The 20,456-nt window shown below is 40.6% G+C and overlaps 1 protein-coding gene and 1 long non-coding RNA gene across 5 annotated transcripts in view; one reads left to right on the forward strand and one right to left on the reverse strand.

Moving 5' to 3' along the window:
* The first annotated feature begins 25 nt into the window (after positions 1–25).
* LOC135527585 (uncharacterized) lies at positions 26–3,646 on the forward strand. Of its 2 annotated transcripts, XR_010453460.1 has the most exons (4): positions 26–348; positions 776–939; positions 1,086–1,649; positions 2,888–3,646. It is a non-coding gene; the product is annotated as an uncharacterized LOC135527585 (long non-coding RNA). The 2 variants fall into 2 exon arrangements; XR_010453459.1 differs by having other exon boundaries at positions 1,086–3,646.
* Positions 3,647–9,645: 5,999 nt separating this feature from the next.
* The window catches only part of LOC135540015 (S-adenosylhomocysteine hydrolase-like protein 1), a 70,527-nt gene continuing 59,716 nt past the window's right edge, over positions 9,646–20,456 (reverse strand). For 2 of the 3 annotated variants that reach the window (XM_064966306.1, XM_064966308.1), the window contains exons 9-16: positions 19,047–19,110; positions 18,164–18,252; positions 17,726–17,796; positions 17,404–17,498; positions 17,126–17,224; positions 16,978–17,046; positions 13,220–13,298; positions 9,646–12,837 (exon numbers count right to left, since the gene is read on the reverse strand). In XM_064966306.1, the coding sequence (XP_064822378.1) occupies positions 12,698–12,837; positions 13,220–13,298; positions 16,978–17,046; positions 17,126–17,224; positions 17,404–17,498; positions 17,726–17,796; positions 18,164–18,252; positions 19,047–19,110 (706 nt within the window). In that variant the 3' untranslated portion in view covers positions 9,646–12,697. The remainder of the gene's footprint in view (positions 12,838–13,219; positions 13,299–16,977; positions 17,047–17,125; positions 17,225–17,403; positions 17,499–17,725; positions 17,797–18,163; positions 18,253–19,046; positions 19,111–20,456) is intronic. The other variant, XM_064966307.1, reaches the window with a different exon arrangement.

Raw genomic sequence — 20,456 nt, forward strand, 5'->3', positions numbered from 1 at the left:
GAGACTTCGGGGAACGCTTTGGAAACAGACCAGACTGGTGTTTGGGGTTTGAGAAGGAAACATTCTTCCTTAGTTGTTTTTTTCCAAATCTAAAGGCACAACATAGATTCGAGACAATGTCCTAAGTAGTCGAACATTTTATTACTCCAACCCCGTGGAGGTGACAAACTCACACGTTTTATTTTTTGTCAAAAACAACTTTATATCGAAGGAGTGGCTTTGATTTGACGGCCTGCACTTGAGCATTTCATTGTGTTTCTACGCATGAGTTTAGCTAGCCAACGATTGTGGAGAGATGTTCTGCTTGGATTCTTTACCCACGATAGGAATACGCTGAAACATTTTTACGTAATTGATTTCATTATTCTTTTGGCCAAATTTCATATTCACAAATGTAAATTTGCAAACAAAAAAACATTTTCTTACCCTACAAAAATAAATTGAACTCTATTTTTAAGACAATTAAATACTAACAAAAAAGCTGTTAGAATTATAAGTGTATGTATGTCCCTTAAGGTCCTTGTGTAATGTGATATTGTACCCCCTAGCTAAATTGTCCATTGTATATCATCTATATATACTTGTGTTCCCTCATGTACTTTCTGTATTGATTTGTTGTTAATAACAAACTAAACTAAAATAATAATAAGTTTAGCTAGCCAACGTCGCCATGACATCGCCTACAACTTCTACAAGCGCTATTGGAAGGGCAGATTTACTGTATCTTCATACTGCCTTTGACAAAGTTCTTCTTCTTCGTATGGCTTTCCGGCAGACTAGACGCTTTCTTTAGTGTCTCTGCCTTTCACAGGTCGGAGTGTGAATTGTACATTTGTCACCAATAAAGGGAAAACGAGAAGAATAAATCGCACCACCATCGAACCCAGAGGTTCCCAACCAGCGGTACTAGGTCCTCTTGCGACCCGTCATTCAGTGCAGGTGAGGCAGAGACACATTTTTACCCCCCCCCCCCCACCCCCCCAAATAATATATTGTTTGCAAACAATTGATAATATAATAATATATATAATTGAGTTAATAAACCTACATACAAACATGGTCTCTTTTTTGTTTTCTTGAGTAAGGCAGCTCCAAATTGCAGGTGTTTCAGTCTAGCTCAGCGCTTTCTGTGGTGGTGGGGCAGCCAGCAGAAAATACAGAACTTTGTGCCGTAATTGGCCCTGCCGTGATTGGCCCTGATTGGCCCTGTCACTCATGGGGACTTTACGTCAATGCCAAGTGTAAGAGGGGACGGCTGCTGCCATAGAAGTGCCCATCCAAGAAGGCTCAAGGTCATTGGCCACAGATAAAAGGACTTCAAATCATGTTATATGTACAGTAGCTTTGATTGGACTGATCATGTCAACATCATACCTTCAAAATCTTAGCGAGCAGTCATCATCAAGAGAAATTATAGATAACCTATCGGTGCTCATCGGCCATTGGACATAAACATTACACTCAAGTGGTTTCGAAGGAATCAATGACAGTGGCTGTGTGTTCCCAAATCTGGGTTTAAGGGGCTCTTTTCCCAGTTTAAAATGATAAACATTCAACATTGGCCATGCTGTCAATGAAGCAAGACTTGTGCTGAGGTCAAAACAACTGTTGACTTGGAAGACTGCCGCGCCACCTTCCTGCACAACAATGTGAGTCCAAAAATGTATTGTATGCTGCTTCATAAATTATGTAATATGCCAGGGAGAAATGTATACTGTAGCTAAGAAAGTAATATTAAGTGTATGTTATGTAGTAACATGTTAGTAGCCCATTTTCCTCACCCTAAAAATTTGGTCTATTTACCCCTCTTAATTTCGCCTATTGTTCTGACTGTTCTTCTGTAGCCTATAACCTGTTTTAGAGAAATGTAATCACTGAATATTGTCTGCTTGTATGCACCCTTTATTTATCCTCTGGTTCTAACTTGGTGTACAGGGAGAGCACTGTAAGAACGGCCCATGTTCTGAATTCTGTCGCTGTACATTTCAAAAGTGCTAAACAAATAGTTATATTGACTAAAGTTCGACCTAGCTCGCTCAATGTCTTAATTGAAATTACTGGATTGCCTCTTATCCGCTTGTTGTGTCTTTTTGCCTTAGTTTGTACATCTGAATTGTCATTAGAAACCACATTTCTTTAAGCAAGTCAGCCATATCAGCTGTGTTTTTTTAGAAAGCAGTAAATGAGGCTGAATGAACTGTTTTGCTGCCAGACAAGGCTCCACTGATAGCCAGGTGTAGCAGTGGTAAGATGTTAGGACAGCTTTACGTAGGCCCTAACAGTTTGGGGGCACCGTTTGTCAACGTTATAGTACAACTAATGTATTGTTTAGTGTTGTGTAGTGGCTTTCCTGGCATGCATTCCACTTAATTTAACATTTTTCACTGACTAGGACCCCTTGGTTCACTGGGCCTGTCCACAGGGGGTACTGGTACTTGAGAAGACTCATGAGACCTGTCGTGTCTTTGGCTATGCCGGATTAAGTGATATGACATGCAATTCTATAAAATCCTTTCTCCGTAATTAATATTACCTGATTGAGCTAATCATGTAAATGTAATTAACTAGAAAGTTGGGGCACCACAAAATAATATTTATAGAGCTGTTATCTTCCGAATAAACTCTTAAAGACCTAGTCATATTTTACATCAATAGCAGTCAATATTAATCGTCACCTTAATCGTCACCTGTCCGGGGGTGTCCTCGGATGGGGCCACAGTGTCTCCTGACCCCTCCTGTCTCAGCCACCAGTATTTATGCTGCAGTAGTTTATGTGTCGGGGGGCTAGGGTCAGTTTGTTATATCTGGAGTACTTCTCCTGTCCTATTCGGTGTCCTGTGTGAATTTAAGTGTGCTCTCTCTAATTCTCTCTTTCTCTCTCTCGGAGGACCTGAGCCCTAGGACCATGCCTCAGGACTACCTGACATGATGACTCCTTGCTGTCCCCAGTCCACCTGGCCGTGCTGCTGCTCCAGTTTCAACTGTTCTGCCTTATTATTGGACCATGCTGGTCATTTAGGAACATTTGAACATCTTGGCCATGTTCTGCTATAATCTCCACCCGGCACCGCCAGGAGAGGACTGGCCACCCCACATAGCCTGGTTCCTCTCGAGGTTTCTTCTGAGGTTTGGGCCTTTCTAGGGAGTTTTTCCTAGCCACCGTGCTTCTACACCTGCATTGCTTGCTGTTTGGGGTTTTAGGCTGGGTTTCTGTATAGCACTTTGAGATATCAGCTGATGTACGAAGGGCTATATAAATACATTTGATTTGATTTGATTTAATTCAGTCTCATCTGAAAGTTGTACATTCTTGGTTATCTTCACAAACCCTGGCTAACAAGTTGAATCAGCAATACAAAATTGGGTTTAATTATTTATTTACGAAATACCTAACTAATCACACAGAATTACATATACACAGAATGAATTATACCTTGATTACAAATTACATCATAAAGGAAAACGTCCCTAGCGGGCGGAACAGATATGATAGCTGGTTACACAAAAGAAAAGGGGCTGGGTTTGAGTGAACGAGCGGGAAGACTGAGGAACAAAAGGGAGAAGCTGTGCTATCATAAATATAGTATCTCATGCATTCTAAATTACCGGCCATTTGGAAAAGGAAAATGCAATAAATATTTACTCTGAGATGCGCTTCGGTAGATTGGTGGTAGATGGAAGGCTGTGTTGCCAAACCGAGTCCTTTGTCCTTTGAAGAATGTCTCTGGTGGTCAATTGAATACGTTGTTGAAAGATTAGTGGAATCTGTGTGGGTAGCTGGACAGGTAGGATGACAGTGAAGGTGAACAGGTGGTCACGTGTCAGGTGACAGGAATGGATGAGACTGAGGCAGGAATTCCTTTAACCATAAAGTGGTATATTTACTGAGCAGTCTGTGCTGCATCACAAAGGAAACAAATAACATGTATCCAATCAAATTCATAATCAAAGATCAAATCATATCATTCATTATTAACAGAATTTAGGGAATTCAACAGTCCAGTTCATTAAGAAGTCAATAGTAATCATCCACGAGTCATTTAGGCTCGTAACTATTTATCATAAATCATGAAAGAATACAAACAGTGAATAAAATACAATCTATAATCCCCATTATCAAAGTCAATCAGTTAGCAAACAATGATGTTTCTCATTTCACTCTTTCAATTGTCTTCATGTGTCCATATAATTAATTTCAATACACATGAACCATATCGATTGCATAATTGGCCTATGAGGATCCGTAGGGACGTAATCATTGACAATTCACAATATGTTTGAAGCGTGCGCTCCAAGCCGCGCTCCGCGGTGATAACTATAAACAATAACTGAATGGCCCACTCCCGATCGCCACAGATAATTCAGATGAAAGGTAAGAGTCGGTGGATTTACGTGGATTCATGGACGCACAGAACTTCTGGATCAGATGGTGTTAAGGAAGAGAAAGCAGCGAGATCAGGCGATGGCAATTTCCTCCTTTTATGGAGTTGAGATCTGTCGGACATTTACACCTGACCTAATTAAAGCGCCCCTGGCCCAAATGAGTAAATGGCAATTAATTAAAGGATTATTCCACCAACTCCATGGGCCTTTTCTACAGTCGTTGTGTGGTAGACGGGATACTCTGTCTGTTCTTTCCTAGCCCGCATTTGCAGCTGCTGTTGTTCACTAAAACAATAGTGGTCCTAAAATGGAGCCTTGAGGAACACCGAAATGTACAGTTGATTTGTCAGAGGACAAACCATCTACAGAGACAAACTGATATCTTTCTGACAGATAAGATCTAAACCAGGCCATAACTTGTCCGTGTAGACCAATTTGGGTTTCCAATCTCTCCAAAAGAATGTGGTGATCGATGGTATCAAAAGCAGCATTAAGGTCTAGGAGCACGAGGACAGATGCAGAGCCTCGGTCTGACTCCATTAAAAGGTCATTTACCACCTTCACAAGTGTAGTCTCAGTGCTATGATGGGTCTAAAACAAGACTGAAGCATTTTGTATACATTGTTTGTCTTCAGGAATGCAGTGAGTTGCTGCGCAACAGCTTTTCAACATTCTTTGAGAGGAATGGGAGATTCGATATAGGCCAATAGTTTTTTATATACTCTGGGTCAAGGTTTGGCTTTTTCAAGAGAGGCTTTATTACTGCCACTTTTAGTGAGTTTGGTACATGTTTATTATGTTCAACATAGGAGACACAGGACAACTGAGCTTTGGAGAAATACGCTGATTTAAAGAGGAGTCCGTAATTTGCTTTCTTAATGATCATGATCTTTTCGTCAATGAAGTTCATGAATTTATCACTGTTGAAGTGAAAGCCATCCTTTCTTGGGGAATGCTGCTTTTTAGTTAGCTTTGCAACAGTATCAAAAATACATTTGGGATTGTTCTTATTTTCCTTAATTAAGTTGCAAAAATAGGATGATGGTGCAGCGAGGGCTCTTCCTGCCTTTCCAAGCTCGTCGGAAGACATCCGGTTTGGTGTCGCACCATTTCCGTTCCAATTCTCTGGAAGCTTGCTTCAGGGCTTAGGTATTTTCTGTATACCAGGGAGCTAGTTTCTTATTTTTAACTTTATTTAACTAGGCAAGTCAGTTAAGAACAAATTCTTATTTTCAATGATGGCCTAGGAACAGTGGGTTAACTGCTTTTTTCAGGGGCAGAACGACAGATTTTTACCATGTCAGCTCGGGGATTCTATCTTGCAACCTTTTGGTTACAAGTCCAACGATCTAACCACGAGGCTACCTGCTGCTCCCACTGAGTCGATGATGGCTCCAAAAGCCTTTGGAGTGTGTCTGTGGACTTTTCCATGTGAATATTAAAGTCACCAAAAATGGGAATATTATCTGCCATGACTACAAGATCCGATAGGAATTCAGGGAACTCAGTGAGGAACGCTGTATACGGCCCAGGAGGCCTGTAAACAGTAGCTATAAAAAGTGATTAAGTAGGCTGCATAAATGTCATAACTAGAAGCTCAAAATATGAAAACACAGTCGTTATTTTTTGTGAAAATTGAAATTTGCTATCGTAAATGTTAGCAACACATCCGCCTTTGTAGGATGTGCTTGGGATATGGTCACTAGTGTAACCAGGAGGAGAGGCCTCATTTAGCACAGTAAATTCATCAGGCTTAAGCCATGTTTCAGTCAGGCCAATCACATCAAGATTATGATGAGTGATTAGTTAATTGACTATAACTGCCTTGGAAGTGAGGGATCTAACATTAAGTAGCCCTATTTTGAGATGTGAAATATCACAATCTCTTTCAATAATGGCAGGAATGGAGGAGGTCTTTATTCCAGTGAGATTGCTAAGGCAAACACCGCCATGTTTACCTTTGCCCAACCTAGATCAAGGCACAGACACAGTCTCAATGGGGATAGCTGAGCTGACTACACTGATTGTGCTAATGGCAGACTCCACTAAGCTGTCAGGCTGGCTAACAGCCTGCTTCCTGGCCTGCACACTATTTCATTGTGGAGCTAGTTGATAACCTTAGCAGTAAATGCAAGAAATCCTACCTTACTAAAACTCATCCTCTCTCAATCTCTCTTTAGGCCTACTCACTGGGGGGCTCCCAGTCGAATGGCTTTGGAGGTTCACTGTGTTTCTCCCTTTCCAGTCGTAACCTGTGAGAGTCTGTCACTCCCCTTGATACAGGTGTTTATTAGCTATCAATTTCATTATTTCCTGTAGTGTTCATGATCTCTCAACTTGTGGCCTTTATTTTCTGTCTTCCTGTAGCATAAAAGCTGCAATTGAAGTGTAGACCGTGGCTCAAAGGGACCCACCCGGTTTGCGTCCAGAAGCTTATGCCGCGTTCAAGTACTAGTCGGAACAAGGAAACTCTGACATTTCCAACTTGCTAACTGGTTGTTGTTACACACGTGCCTCGTTCAACGAAATCAGCAAGTTGTACATTTCAGAGTTTCCTACTTCCAACTAGCATGTGAACGCAGCATTACTCCAAAAGGTAATTGAGGACATCACATCAGCAGTGACTTGACCTGCCTCCCAGCTTCCTGTCTACAGAGTGAATCTTGGGTGGTGGTGGAAATTGTCACCAGTCTTATTCCCAGCGTCAGAGCCAACCCTGCAGATAGAGACTCCCCTGAGGGAGAGGGATCCGCCATCAAGGCACTTGTCGACCTGATGATTTGGGTGGTGATATCTTTGCTTTAGGAACTTGCTGGTACTCTGCACTTCACAGATGCTTTCAATCATACGAAGCAGCTACATATCTTCTTCTGGGGTCAGGATTGTGCGCTCCATACTTGATGACATGATGAGTGTGGCTGGTGGCCCCACTGTCCTGAGAAAATCCTGAGTGCTGGAGATAGAGGTTACAGGAACTATCATGACAGCTGTCAGTCGAACCTGCTGACCAAACCGCTCGCTATATATGCGCGAACGTTGCAAAATAAATGTACACGTACATATTATTCAATCATTGCATACACACTGCTCGCGCGTGTCTGCATAGCCAGGCGCTAAAATGGAACTTGGTTCTATTTGTGACGCTTGACATGCTGCAAGTCCCACCTCTCCCATCTCCTCATTGGTTGTTAGGAGCAGATACCTACATGGGTGATTGAACGATGAACTGAGGTCCATACTCCAGTCCAGTTGGTGGTGGTAATGCACCTTAAAGTTGGTTGCCGACATATAAATCCAAAGAAAGAAGACTGAAAGAGGAGAGGTTACTAGAAACTAACTCGGTTTACCCTTTTATCTGTGGATTAATTGTCAGAGTAGAGGACATTGTGCATTTCAAGTAAAATAACTACCCAATGTTTATTTTTTAAATTTAACTAGGCAAGTCAGTTAAGAACAAATTCTTATTTACCATGACAGCCTACCCCGGACGACTCTGGGCCAATTGTGCGCCGCCATATGGGACTCCCAATCACGGCCGGATGTGATGCAGGCTGAATTCGAACCAGGGACAAGTCTTGCACTGAGATGCAGTGCCTTAGACCACTGCGCCACTCAGGAGCCCAGGACAAATTAGCTAGCAACAGCAAGCAAGATAGCTAAATTGCCATGAATGTTTAATGCTTTTCAACCTGTCCCCAAATTAATGCAGTTGGTTCAGAGTTCACGTGCGCCCGGTCCAGTCAGTGTCTGCCAGCTATTCACGTGACTGCAAGACTGGACCCTGCTCCTGCATAAACTTCTGCTTTATCTAGAACTCTGAGTCACATCTTGGCAGTAAGTTCCCTCTTGTCCATGGAGAACGTCTTGTAATTGGTTTTCCAACCCTGCACACCATTGTGACCAAACTTCTGGACCAAATCTACTGTGGTGCAGCAAAGGAGGATTCCATACGCGTCCTGAGGGACTGGCCTTTTCTGGATGATCTTGGTCAACAAGAGGTCAACTTATAACCAGCAGAGGTGAAAGAGATTGTAGCCTCTGCATATAATCAAATGACCCAGCACTCAGAATCCAAGATGATCGTTCAGTACAATGTCTCCTCTAAGAGCCAAATGGTGTCCAGAGACATCACCTGTCTGATTGTGAAAGCCATGAAGGTCTTTCCCAGTGGCTACTCTGGGAGATACCCTGTGAGACCTGGTGACTGGGGAGCACTGCAGAGTGGATGAGCACAAAACGGTGAACTACTGGACCATAATATAACTTGGAATTGTTCCAAATGCCCTCTTTCTACACATTATTGACACGTGTGTATGGCATCTTTGCAATTGACCCTACAATTCCAGTGAATGGTGAAGATGTGAAGAAGCACTTCTGCTTGGCACAGCAGCTTTGGGTTGTTCACCAAAGTGCCAAAGAGCAAAGCTCTCCTATGAGCCTTGAAGAAATGACCTGTTTGTGAAGAGAACCTGGACAGGTTGACTCTGACCTGGGAGACATGCCCTACTCTGGATACGTTGCAGCATTCTCTGCAAACCAACTGAGTATTGATGCCTTCATGGAGGACAAGGAGCTGTGCTTTAATGTCTCCCAAATGGTCTGCTGAAAAGTTGCTGTATTTCTAGAGCCCGTCTGCCATCAACAACAGCCTTGCAGTCATTGTAGGATCAGAAGACAGCGAAAATAGTAAGCGCTCTATGAATACAGTTTGTTAGTCAGACATGCTATTTAGTGAGTCACAACTGTGGTGTTATTTTGTCGGTTTACAGTTGAGGAAACTTTGCAGCCTCGTATGCACTTGGCAGATTGACACTGGAGGACAAACCATGTGAGCCAACAGAATATAATGGATTTGGAGGTGAATACTTAAAATACTTCTTTCAGATGATCATGAATTCACCCATGAAAGGAAGTTTCCTCCGCTGTTTGGAGGGCAGTGTAGCCTGTGTCACCTATGGCAGCTGTAGACATCCTAGCACTAGACCAAGCCTGGACTAAAATACAGTCATTCTTGGCCCAGTCTTAAAAAAAATGTAAACAGCCAAATCAAATATTGTTTATACTTGAATCTATATTTAGTCATTTACAGCACTGTTCACATGAATAAATAGTTTATTCATTCCATTTACTTAGTTGTTTTTCAAAATGTCTATACTGTGAATTTGTATAAAAAATAGTTGCTTAAGTGAAAAACCCTCATACAGTTAGTTCCAGAATTGGACCTTGATCACATTAGGTAAATAATCACTTGTTAAACAATGGTGCACTAGCAGGTTTTATTTCAAACACTGAAAAGTTTATTAAAGGGATCGGTACACATCAACCAACAGAAAGCAGAAAAACAAATAGCAGCATCAGAGATCAGTCAGATTAAAGTAAAACAACTTGAGTTGACTCAGCCAGACTATACATCAACCACTCAGATAATACACAGAAAAATAATACATAGTGCTGTATAATTTAACAATATAATTTAATTTGCAAAGCTCAAATAAAAAAAGGTAGTTTTGTCACAACCAGAGATACATAAATGATTCTCGCATCATGTACATCACAGTGCTCCTTGCTTTACATCAGGGATGTGCACTGGCGCCCCACGGCCCCCCTTTTGTAGGCCTGCGGATCAATTTCACCCAAAAAATAAATAAATACATTTGAGGAATTCAGTCGGGGTCTCAACTTATTTTTGATAGTTGGAATAGTAGAATACACAAGGTGCAATTTCGAAATTTGGTAGTGTGCATCAGTCACCGACAGTCACTTAATTAGCCCAAATTGCAGAACACTGTTGCATACAACATCCAAATGACCCTGGACTTGTGAGCTGGTCAGATAACACTTAACTGCTAGACAGGGTTTGATAAACTGACTATATTTGTCAGTTATTACGACATCCTGCTAGTCGTTATGGTTCTGACAGTATAAACAAATCTAAAGTATGGGAGATTCAATTAACTAAAACAGAATTTGAATTCAGAGGCCTTGTAAACAACACAGTGCATGTAAAGGCATTCTGGTTTTACTTCATGGCATGCTTTTGGTAGTGCTATACAGACAATACCCAAGGGAAGAAATAAAGATTTACTGTAACTCAAAAACAGTCCAAAACAGGTAAATTCAAACTACTATGTTCTCTTACAATGGAAGTAACTAAATGCTGACACATTAAACAGTTTGGGTACCCCCAATAAGTACAAATATTTATATGAGACCACTACAGTGATGCACATCTTGGTGCATAGTGATTATACTGCAGAATCAGAACACTGTTGGACAGCTTTCAAAGAGGAATAGAGTGGACAGACATAATCCTACAACTGATGAATATGTGCAGTAGCAGATAGGTCACAAGGCACTGTCACTTGACCAGTAACCAAAGTTACGACGCCAATACCCCTCCAACAATGTCCTTCTCACGCATGTCCTTGGTTGTAATGCTCAACAGCTTTAAGTAGTGCAAAGAAGAAAGCGCTTTATCTCACAGTTGGATCACCTAATATATATACAAATAAAACAGTATCTGTTGTTTCACACAGCTAAAATGGAAGGACAGAACACTGAAAATTGTACACACAGATGTGGTCTATATTCAACAGACTCAGTGTCCCATGTTACCAGACCAGAGTGACAGTGGATGTCATTTTAAATGCACCGGTAATACATACAGATTATTTACCCTGTGTAATATCCATCGGCAGGTGGAACTAAAAAACAACATTACTCAACTGAATAACAACTCTCCTTATGGAGTAGACCTTTCAATGTGATGGTGACATGAAAACAGGCAAGTATGGATGCAGAGAACAGACAGAAGGACAACATGGTGATCAGGAACGTTAAGTGAAAAACAGATTCACGTCACACAAACAGGGATACTTGTTACTACTAGTAATAACAATACTAAAATCAGCCAACTACTGTATTTAATAAACTTCAATAAACTTAATTCCACATTGTTTAGACCAGGAATGGAGAAATAGCAATGCACTATTGTCCTTGTAAGTCTGATAAGACTCCTACAATGCAAAACATTCCAGTGTTATTACCATATTACCATGTGAGACTCAATCAAAACCAGTGCCAGATTGGATAGTCACTCTTCTGGTTGCACATACCTTTCTGTATCTTACACTTAGAAATGTTGTTAGTGAAGATAATTGCATTTCTGTACTGTACATGCACACATGTACTATTCAAAGAAAATCATATACTATATGTCTGCCCTTTAGTCTATTTAAAAAAAAAAACATTTTTAATTAACCTTTATTTAACTAGGCAAGCCAGTTAAGAACAAGTTCATATTTACAATGACAGCCTAGGAACAGTGGGTTAACTGCCTTGTTCAGGGGCAGAACGACAGATTTTTACCTTGTCAGCTCGGGGATTCAATCTATCAACTGTTCGGTTACTGGCCCAACGCTCTAACCACTAGGCTACCTGCCGCCCCAATACAGTAAAGTCAGTACAGGTACTCATATTTTCAATAAAACATCAGTTCTGTTTCAGAGGAAGAGAGATAGAGATCAGTAAAATGACAAGCTGGTAGTAAACATCTATATGGGTATACACATGGTCCAGTAGGAAATGTGACAATGCATTTCAATGGGACATTGAGGTTGAGTCTTTCTAGTGTGGAGGCCATTTCTCCCTGTTCCCTTGGCTGGAATGTAATTATTTGAGAAGAGCGACATCAATGCAGACAGAAAATATACATCTCAATTACAAGAATCCCCTTCCCTACACAATCAATTGGCACAATAATAAAGATCTATCAAACTACAAATAACACATCAGAAAAATGTCTATTCTACTGGAGAGTGGGAATGAAATCAGACGTGTATATAAATAAATATAAATAGCTGAGTTTAGGTGCTGTACTTTCAATTGGTCATTGATGGCCAGCGGGGTCCTGTATGTTGGTTTGTTAGAGTGTGTATTTACAGAACTAATGGTGGAACTAAACACACAAAACAGCAAGTGAAACAGGGTAACACCTACTGTAGAAGATGAAGGAATAGGAGCTTATATATATATATATATATTTCATTATCTTATCCAGGCCTTGTCCAAGTCAAGGAGTGCAGAGTTGTGGTCTGTTCATGCAAGCTAATACCTATGAATACCAAAAATAAAAATATTAGTCAAATGTATGTACTAAAGTTATAAAAACCTTGACTTAACTTGATTGTACCAATAAGAACATTTGTTGTGGCTGTGGGGGATGATGTTGTTGTGTTGTGGCTGTGGGGATGAAATGCAAAAATGAAGATAAATCTGACATAAATCTGATATTTTGGTGACATTTAAAGGGATGTTAGCAGGGAGATGTGTACCTGTAGTAGTTGGGTTTGAATGGGCCATTCTTGTTGAGGCCCAGGTATTTGGCCTGCTCATCTGAGAGCTCCGTTAGGTGGGCATCAAAGGTGGGCAGGTGCAGGCTGGCAACATACTCATCTAAGACAATCACAACACACATACAATTATAGAAGTAATAAGCAATGTTTTTATAATTGTATTCAACAAATATTTGTGTCTGTATGCTTGAATACCAAATAAAAGTTACAGAATTGATTTGTACTGTCTCATTCCCATCACCAGATGGCATAAGTAGGGCCTCAGAGACTAGTGAAAGTGGTTTGCACAGCTTGTCCAAAACAGGCATTTGTGAAACAGTATTATGTCCACAGAGACAGGGATAAAACAGCTAAAGCAGGAATTGTGTTGTGTAGCTAGCTAGATCATAACATAATTATAACTACCACTACAGACATTATTTATCTGTATTTCCTTGTAACGCGCCAAACATGGCAGGGTATAAGGGCTGTCCATTACTCACCCATCTTCTTGGGAAGCAAGTAGACATCCTGTTTGTAGCGGCCCTCTGGAGCATTGTACAGCTCAATAAGAGCCAGAGCCTGTTGGAGAAATGAAGCACAATACACAATCATTAGTATACACACAAACTCAAGAATAGATGGGTCGTTACAACAATTAGGTGCCTTTTGATTTGTGTAACTACTTTTGACTTCACATTATTTAAACCGTGTCATAAAGAAACATGTTCAACGTCATAAAAAAACATGTTATTTTATTAAATGTTTTTGTAGTCGTTTCTCTGTAATACTACTAGTCACCTAGCAATTTTATGAAATTGGCTTCAGCCCAGATAGCCTGAAATGGAGCTAGTTATCAATCAAGTTAGAGTAACTAGCTTGTCTAACTAGCATGCCAGCTAACTAACTTAGCTGGCATGTCTGCTGGCAAGGTTGGTAGAGTTAAGAAAAGTAAGCAATTACTACATGTACTGAAGACTCACATAACTTTCAATCTTTTACCCATCATTTACCAGAGATGCAGAGAAGCATATATTGTTTATTTAAACAAATTACCATCAGGCAGGAGGATACAGACAGCTCAAGAGGTATGCTTAGATATACAGAAAATAAATAAATAATTTATTTTTTTACATATGATTATGGCTTTAGATTGCAGAAAAAAACTTTAACTTCCAGACGGGGGGCGAGCCTCTCTCCTGACCACACACCCAGACATCCTAACGTTCCTTGTTCCCTTCCGAATTTTGGGGTGCATGTGTAACACAGGTCAACTAATGTTGAACACTTATCGTTACTAGTGAGATTCCAGTAACCATTCATATTATACTATATTGCCATTGATATTGATATTTAAGTTGACAGCTATTACAAATCAGCTGTCAGAAGCTGCATGACAGACAGTTTATTTTGAGCCAATCAAAACTCAATATTCTCGTAGTCCCTCTCCTAACCTCACGTTATACACCAGTCGGCGCCAACATGCTGAAAAAAAGAGCTAGAACGGAACGTGAAGAGCTACTGCCATTCCATGGAAGAAAAACTAAGTTAAAAATCAAGTTGTATGAATCTGAACTAAAAGGAGAGAACTGGATATTAACACTCACTTCTCTATACAAACGTACTGTGAAGGGATTGAGGGAAAGATTGACGCTAGGATTTGGTCAGGTTTTTTGAGTATGGATTCAGTTCCACCAAGGATGGCGAGCCGCCGAACCCAGGACATCGATAAGAAGATTTGAATGCAAAGATTTATTTTCCTTGGAGAACACTAAATTTGCACTGCCATACTACGGTGTGATAGGATTTTTCTTGCAAGACATTGCAGGGGGATTGTTATAAACACATGCTACACTTAAACACCTTACAGTGTTTATTGATAGGCACAGTCACTCACATTGATTCCATCGTAGTGATTTATAAGTCAGTATTTGGGAATTGGTTTGTGTTTTTCTGTGGATTCATGTTTATTGTATTGCTATTGAACATTGACATCAGAGATTCTCAGATTAAGATAGAGTTGGGTGCACCCTAGCAAATTATAGGCAGGATATATGGCCAATATCTAAGTCTATTGTACTATTGAAGTATTTCAATTATATTGAACTCTGTCACGACTTCCGCCGAATTGTTTATTGTAGTGCTTGTGCACGTTCCCCGTGAGCGCACAACGGGTTATTTTGTGCCCATTTATCTTATTGCCGTTGGTTTTGCTTAATAAATATTGGGTTATTACCCAGTTCTGCTCTCCTGCGCCTGACTTCTCTGCCACCAATTACGCACCCCGCTACAAGCTCATTGTACAAATTTAACATATCAATATTTACTCAAGGTGATACATTTTTTTGTAAGTATTTTTTATTTACAAATACAAGCCGGCATTTTTTTCCTAAATTATTCAGTTGTGTGGTTTTCAATTCACCCGAACCTAACTGGTCCAATAGAGTTGAATCTTGAACATAGCGTTAAGCAATTGTTACACATAATGCCCCTGGATGGGGGTAACTTGTTGATGCACATGGTGCTTAAGTTCAGAATGGCTGTCAGTCAAAACCAATACAGAGTTTTGAAGCAGAGACCCTGAACTCTGACATCACGTATAGCATGTTACTGTACAGCCACTGCATTCCAATTTAGGTACTTATCAGTGTCCAAATCTGCTATATTCAAACTGTTTACGGGTATGAGTGTACAGGGCTACATGAAAAAAATACTACAGTAAGTGTCAAATAAAGTAACAGGGTTGACGACTTAATCTTAAATCAGCCATGAATCCCCTTGTTACAGGGGGAATGGAAGCTTGTTGTGTGCAAAAGGGAGGGGCAATTAAATGCAAGCTTCACAATGTTTGTTTTTATTGCTGTGGCAAAGGGAAAGGGGGATACCTGGGGTAACAGGGTTGATGTGTTATGCTCCACCAATAAACATCAGAAAATGGCCATAAAGAGTAGAACCAGCTCACTTGCTTTTACACTACGATCCATTATTACATGTTCAATGTTTCTTTTGAAAAACCTTTTTAAAGGAACAGTTTCACCATATTAAAACGAGAGGTCTGTGCACGTAACAGGGTTTACCTTAAAATGAGGGACAGGATTGTTGTTGTTTTTTTTTTACCTTAAAATGAATCACTAATCACATTTTTTTTAAACTATCTTCAGAAATGACCTTGTCAGAGCAACAAAATAATTAGGGCTTTACAATGATGGTGAATAACGTTGGGATTGAGTGGGTTAAAAACTTCCTAGAAGTCACCGAAGATGCTATATACAGTTGCAATATGTAACTTTTTGGGATACCTGACCAAATTCACGTAGAAATGTGAGTTATAGATCTCATTGAAAGCAAGTCTAAGAAGGGTTTATATGTGCGTTGTTTATATGCTTCCCGTTCTTAAGTATTTTACTTTCGGGTTTGTACACCAGCTTCAAACAGCTGAAAATAAAAAATATATATTTTTGGTTATGGAAAATATATTTCACAGCGGTTTAGATGGTAAAGGCGTGGCCATGCACGCCTCCAACTCAATCATCAAGTTTGCAGACGACACTACAGTGCTAGGCTTGATTACCAACATGATGTGACGGCCTACAGGAAAGAAGTGAGGGTCCTCGGAATGTGTTGTCAGGACAATAACCTCACACTCAACGTCAACAAAACAAAGGAGTTGATCGTGGACTTCAGGAAAGTTTTAAGTTCCTCGGCTAACACATTATGGAAAAACTGAAATGGTCCACCCACACAGACAGAGTGGTGAAGAAGGCGCAACAGCGCCTCTTCAACCTCAGAAGGCTGAAGAAATTTGGCTGGTCACCAAAAACAACTTTTACAGATGCACAATCGTGAGCATTCTGTCGGGCTGTATCACCGCCTGGTACGGCAACTGCTCCGCCCACAACCCTAAGGCTCTCCAGAGGGTAGTGAGGTCTGCACAATGCATCACCGGGGGGAAACTACCTCTACCCCTCCAGGACACCTACACCACCCGATGTCACAGGAAGGCCAAAAATATCATCAAGGACAACAACCACCCAAGCCACTGCCTGTTCACCCCGTTATCATCCAGAAGGTGAGGTCAGTACAGGTGCATCAAAGCTGGGACCGAGACTGAAAAACAGCTTCTAAATTCAGGCTGTAACAACAAAATGTGGATAAGGTCTAGGGGTATGAATAATTTCTGAAGGCAGTGTAAACCCACAGACTGCTATCTGCAGCACTACTCTAGCTGCTTGTTAGCTACTGTGGGGAGTGTCTGTATTACCTGGGTCGTGGCAGTGATTGACAGGACGAAGGTAGGAACTGTGGAACAGCTGAGGTTCAGAAGACGACCCTGAGGGAGATAAACATTATATTTGCTATGTGGGAGTATATGTGTATGTGTGTGTGTGTGTGTGTGTGTGTGTGTCCACCTCAGCCAGCAGGATGACCCTCTTGCCATCAGGCCAGATGACATGGTCCACCTGAGAGCGCACTCTCTCCCAGGTCAGCTCTGGGGTACGCAGGCTTGCCTGGGGAGCAGGTCACACATATCAGCAGACCAACACACTATGCACTCTCAAGCACACTACTAAAGGTTTTAATATGCAGTACATTTTAAACAATCATGAACTTAATTTTCCCTGGAAAGGCTCCGTTGATTTTTATGTTCTACTGTAGTCACGAATTGTGTTGTGTTAAAGTTCCTCACCACGTCAATCTCAGTGTTGGAGTGTCCCATGTTGCACACGATGGAGCCGTTCTTCATACGGTCCAGCTGGTCCCTGGTCACCACGTTCTTATTCCCTAGGAGACCACAGGAAAAACCCCAGTCTACAACTACCATCTACATAGAGCTTAGCAGCACAAATTCTCTCGATTAGATGATACAGAGGGCCATGTATGTATGTCAATGCATATATTGATCGTGACAGGCATGTACTGGAAGCCCATAGATTAATGTATTTCCATATAAAAGCAGTCCCCTGTACAGAAAGTTGATTACATAAGTAAGGTATTTTGATGTTGTTTACCAGTGCATGTGATGATGATGTCCACCTGACGGATGACCTCATTAAGCTTGACCACCCTGAAGCCATCCATGCTGTTCAAACACATGGGGAGAGACGGGTTAGTAAGAACAGATGGGGGTAGACAGGTGCTCTGCCTACAGTAGAGTTGGTTAGTACTGGTCTACGAGTGCCATTCAACTAATAAGGCTCTATTGTTTTATTTAAAAGGTTTAATACGCTGCCATCTAGTTTCTATCATATTATCCTAATGATGAAAGCCAGTTCAGGTTTTCGGGTTTATATTTTGATGGAGAATTTCTGTTTCAAAGGTTAATCTTAGAGCAGGACAGAGAGACTCCTCTGTCCAGAGGGTTTTGTGGTCTAATTCATGGTGTCATTTCTCTGGGTCAGCAGTGCTCTACATTTGGCACTTTCTGCTTCCAGTTTCCTGTCCCTCACCAGGCCTGCAGGGAGCAAATGGGATCAATCTCTGTGACGTAGACGATGGATCCCATGGCTTTCAGTGCGGCAGTGCAACCTTTCCCAACCTGCAGGGAGAGCATATCGCATTAGAATTACATAATATGATCACATCACATTGACCTCAATCAACAGAACAGGCCACAATGGACCCACAAAAGAACATGCATATCAGTAAACATTGACGTCCACATTAAAAACTCTATAGAGGCCGATTACTTTAGACTAAATATACAATAACTTAGCATGACATGGCATTGAACTCTTCAGTATATAAATGTACAAGTATGTACTGTATAGGTGATTATCATTATACAGAGTGCACATATTTTTTATAGCAGGTTTAGCATAGCCAGCACAAACACAGTCTCTTCAAACATAACTACATATACAATATGAAAACCCTGTGATGGAAATAAAAAAATGTGTGCTATTCTAATAACCAATTTCTGTATTCATTCAAGTGACTGATTGAACGAATCCTCACTAACAGTATCTGCAATTTGGCAGTACGCCTAAAACCTTTTTTAGAGAAAGGGATATCTCAGTTTTAAGGTCTCAGCTTAGAGAGAAGAGGCATTATGAGGTATTGGTATGTCACATGCATGACCCAGTATTGGTCGATAACATGAATGACGCAAATGTTAACGACTAATTAATTATAAATAAGCTAAATCATGCAAATATAACTTGTCTGTATATAAGAGAACTAACGGAACTGCCCCGGAAGGAGCAACTGAACGACATGTGTACTTTGCATTGAGTTAGTTGGAACCTCTCCAGCGTGCTGATAATAAAGAATAATGCATTTTTGATTGACTTCTGAATGTCCCTGTGTAGAATTTCCATGACACCCCCTTACCTCGCCATAACCACAGACAACCACCTGCTTTCCTCCAAACATCACATCTGTGGTCCTCTTCAGGCTGCAGACAGAAACATGGAGATAGAGACAGGGGAAACATTAAGATACAGGAAGTTGGCCTTTCTATGTTAAGTTGAAACTCCAGAAAGAGTGAAGTGGGCAGGAGCAGTCCATAAAAGCAATTTCCCAGGCCACTGGATCACACAGGCCATTTTGTTAGCCTGATGTATTGGCCTATTGTGTGTGTGTGTGTGTGTGTGTGTGTGTATATATATATATAAATAACTCACACACACATATATATACACATACAGTACCAGTCAAAAGTTTGAACACACCTACTCAATCCAGGGTTTTTCTTAATTTATACTATTTTCTACATTGCAAAATAATAGTGAAGACATCAAAGCTATTGAATAACACTTATGGAATCATGTAGTAACCAAAAAAAGTGCTAATCAAAATAGATCTTATATTTGAGATTCTTCAAAGTAGCCACCCTTTGCCTTGAGATGGTTTGGGATGTGTCGGACCGCAGAGTGAAGGAAAAGCAGCCAACAAGTGCTCAGAAAATGTGGGAACTCCTTCAAGACGGTTAGAAAAGCATTCCTCATGAAGCTGGCTGAGAGAATGCAAAGAGTGCAAATTTGTCATCAAGGCAAAGGGTGGCTACTTTGAAGAATCTCAAATAGAAAACATATTTTGATTTGTTTAACACTTTCTTGGTTACTACATGATTCCATATGTGTCATTTCATAATTGTGATGTCTTCAACTATTATTCTACAATGTAGAAAATAGTAAAAATTAAAACCCTTGAATGAGAGCTTTCAAAATTTGACAGGTACTATATATGAGATATACAGTGCCTTGCAAAAGTATTCGGCCCCCTTGAACTTTGCGACCTTTTGCCACATTTCAGGCTTCAAACATAAAGATATAAAACTGTATTTTTTTGTGAAGAATCAACACGTGGGACACAATCATGAAGTGGAACAACATTTATTGGATATTTCAAACTTTTTTAACAAATCAAAAACTGAAAAATTGGGCGTGCAAAATTATTCAGCCCCTTTACTTTCAGTGCAGAAAACTCTCTCCAGAAGTTCAGTGAGGATCTCTGAATGATCCAATGTTGACCTAAATGACTAATGATGATAAATACAATCCACCTGTGTGTAATCAAGTCTCCGTATAAATGCACCTGCACTGTGATAGTCTCAGAGGTCCGTTAAAAGCGCAGAGAGCATCATGAAGAACAAGGTACACACCAGGCAGGTCCGAGATTCTGTTGTGAAGAAGTTTAAAGCCGGATTTGGATACAAAAAGATTTCCCAAGCTTTAAACATCCCAAGGAGCACTGTGCAAGCGATAATATTGAAATGGAAGGAGTATCAGACCACTGCAA

Source organism: Oncorhynchus masou, chromosome 5, assembly GCF_036934945.1.
Source record: "Oncorhynchus masou masou isolate Uvic2021 chromosome 5, UVic_Omas_1.1, whole genome shotgun sequence".
NCBI classification, from domain to species: Eukaryota; Metazoa; Chordata; class Actinopteri; order Salmoniformes; family Salmonidae; genus Oncorhynchus; species Oncorhynchus masou.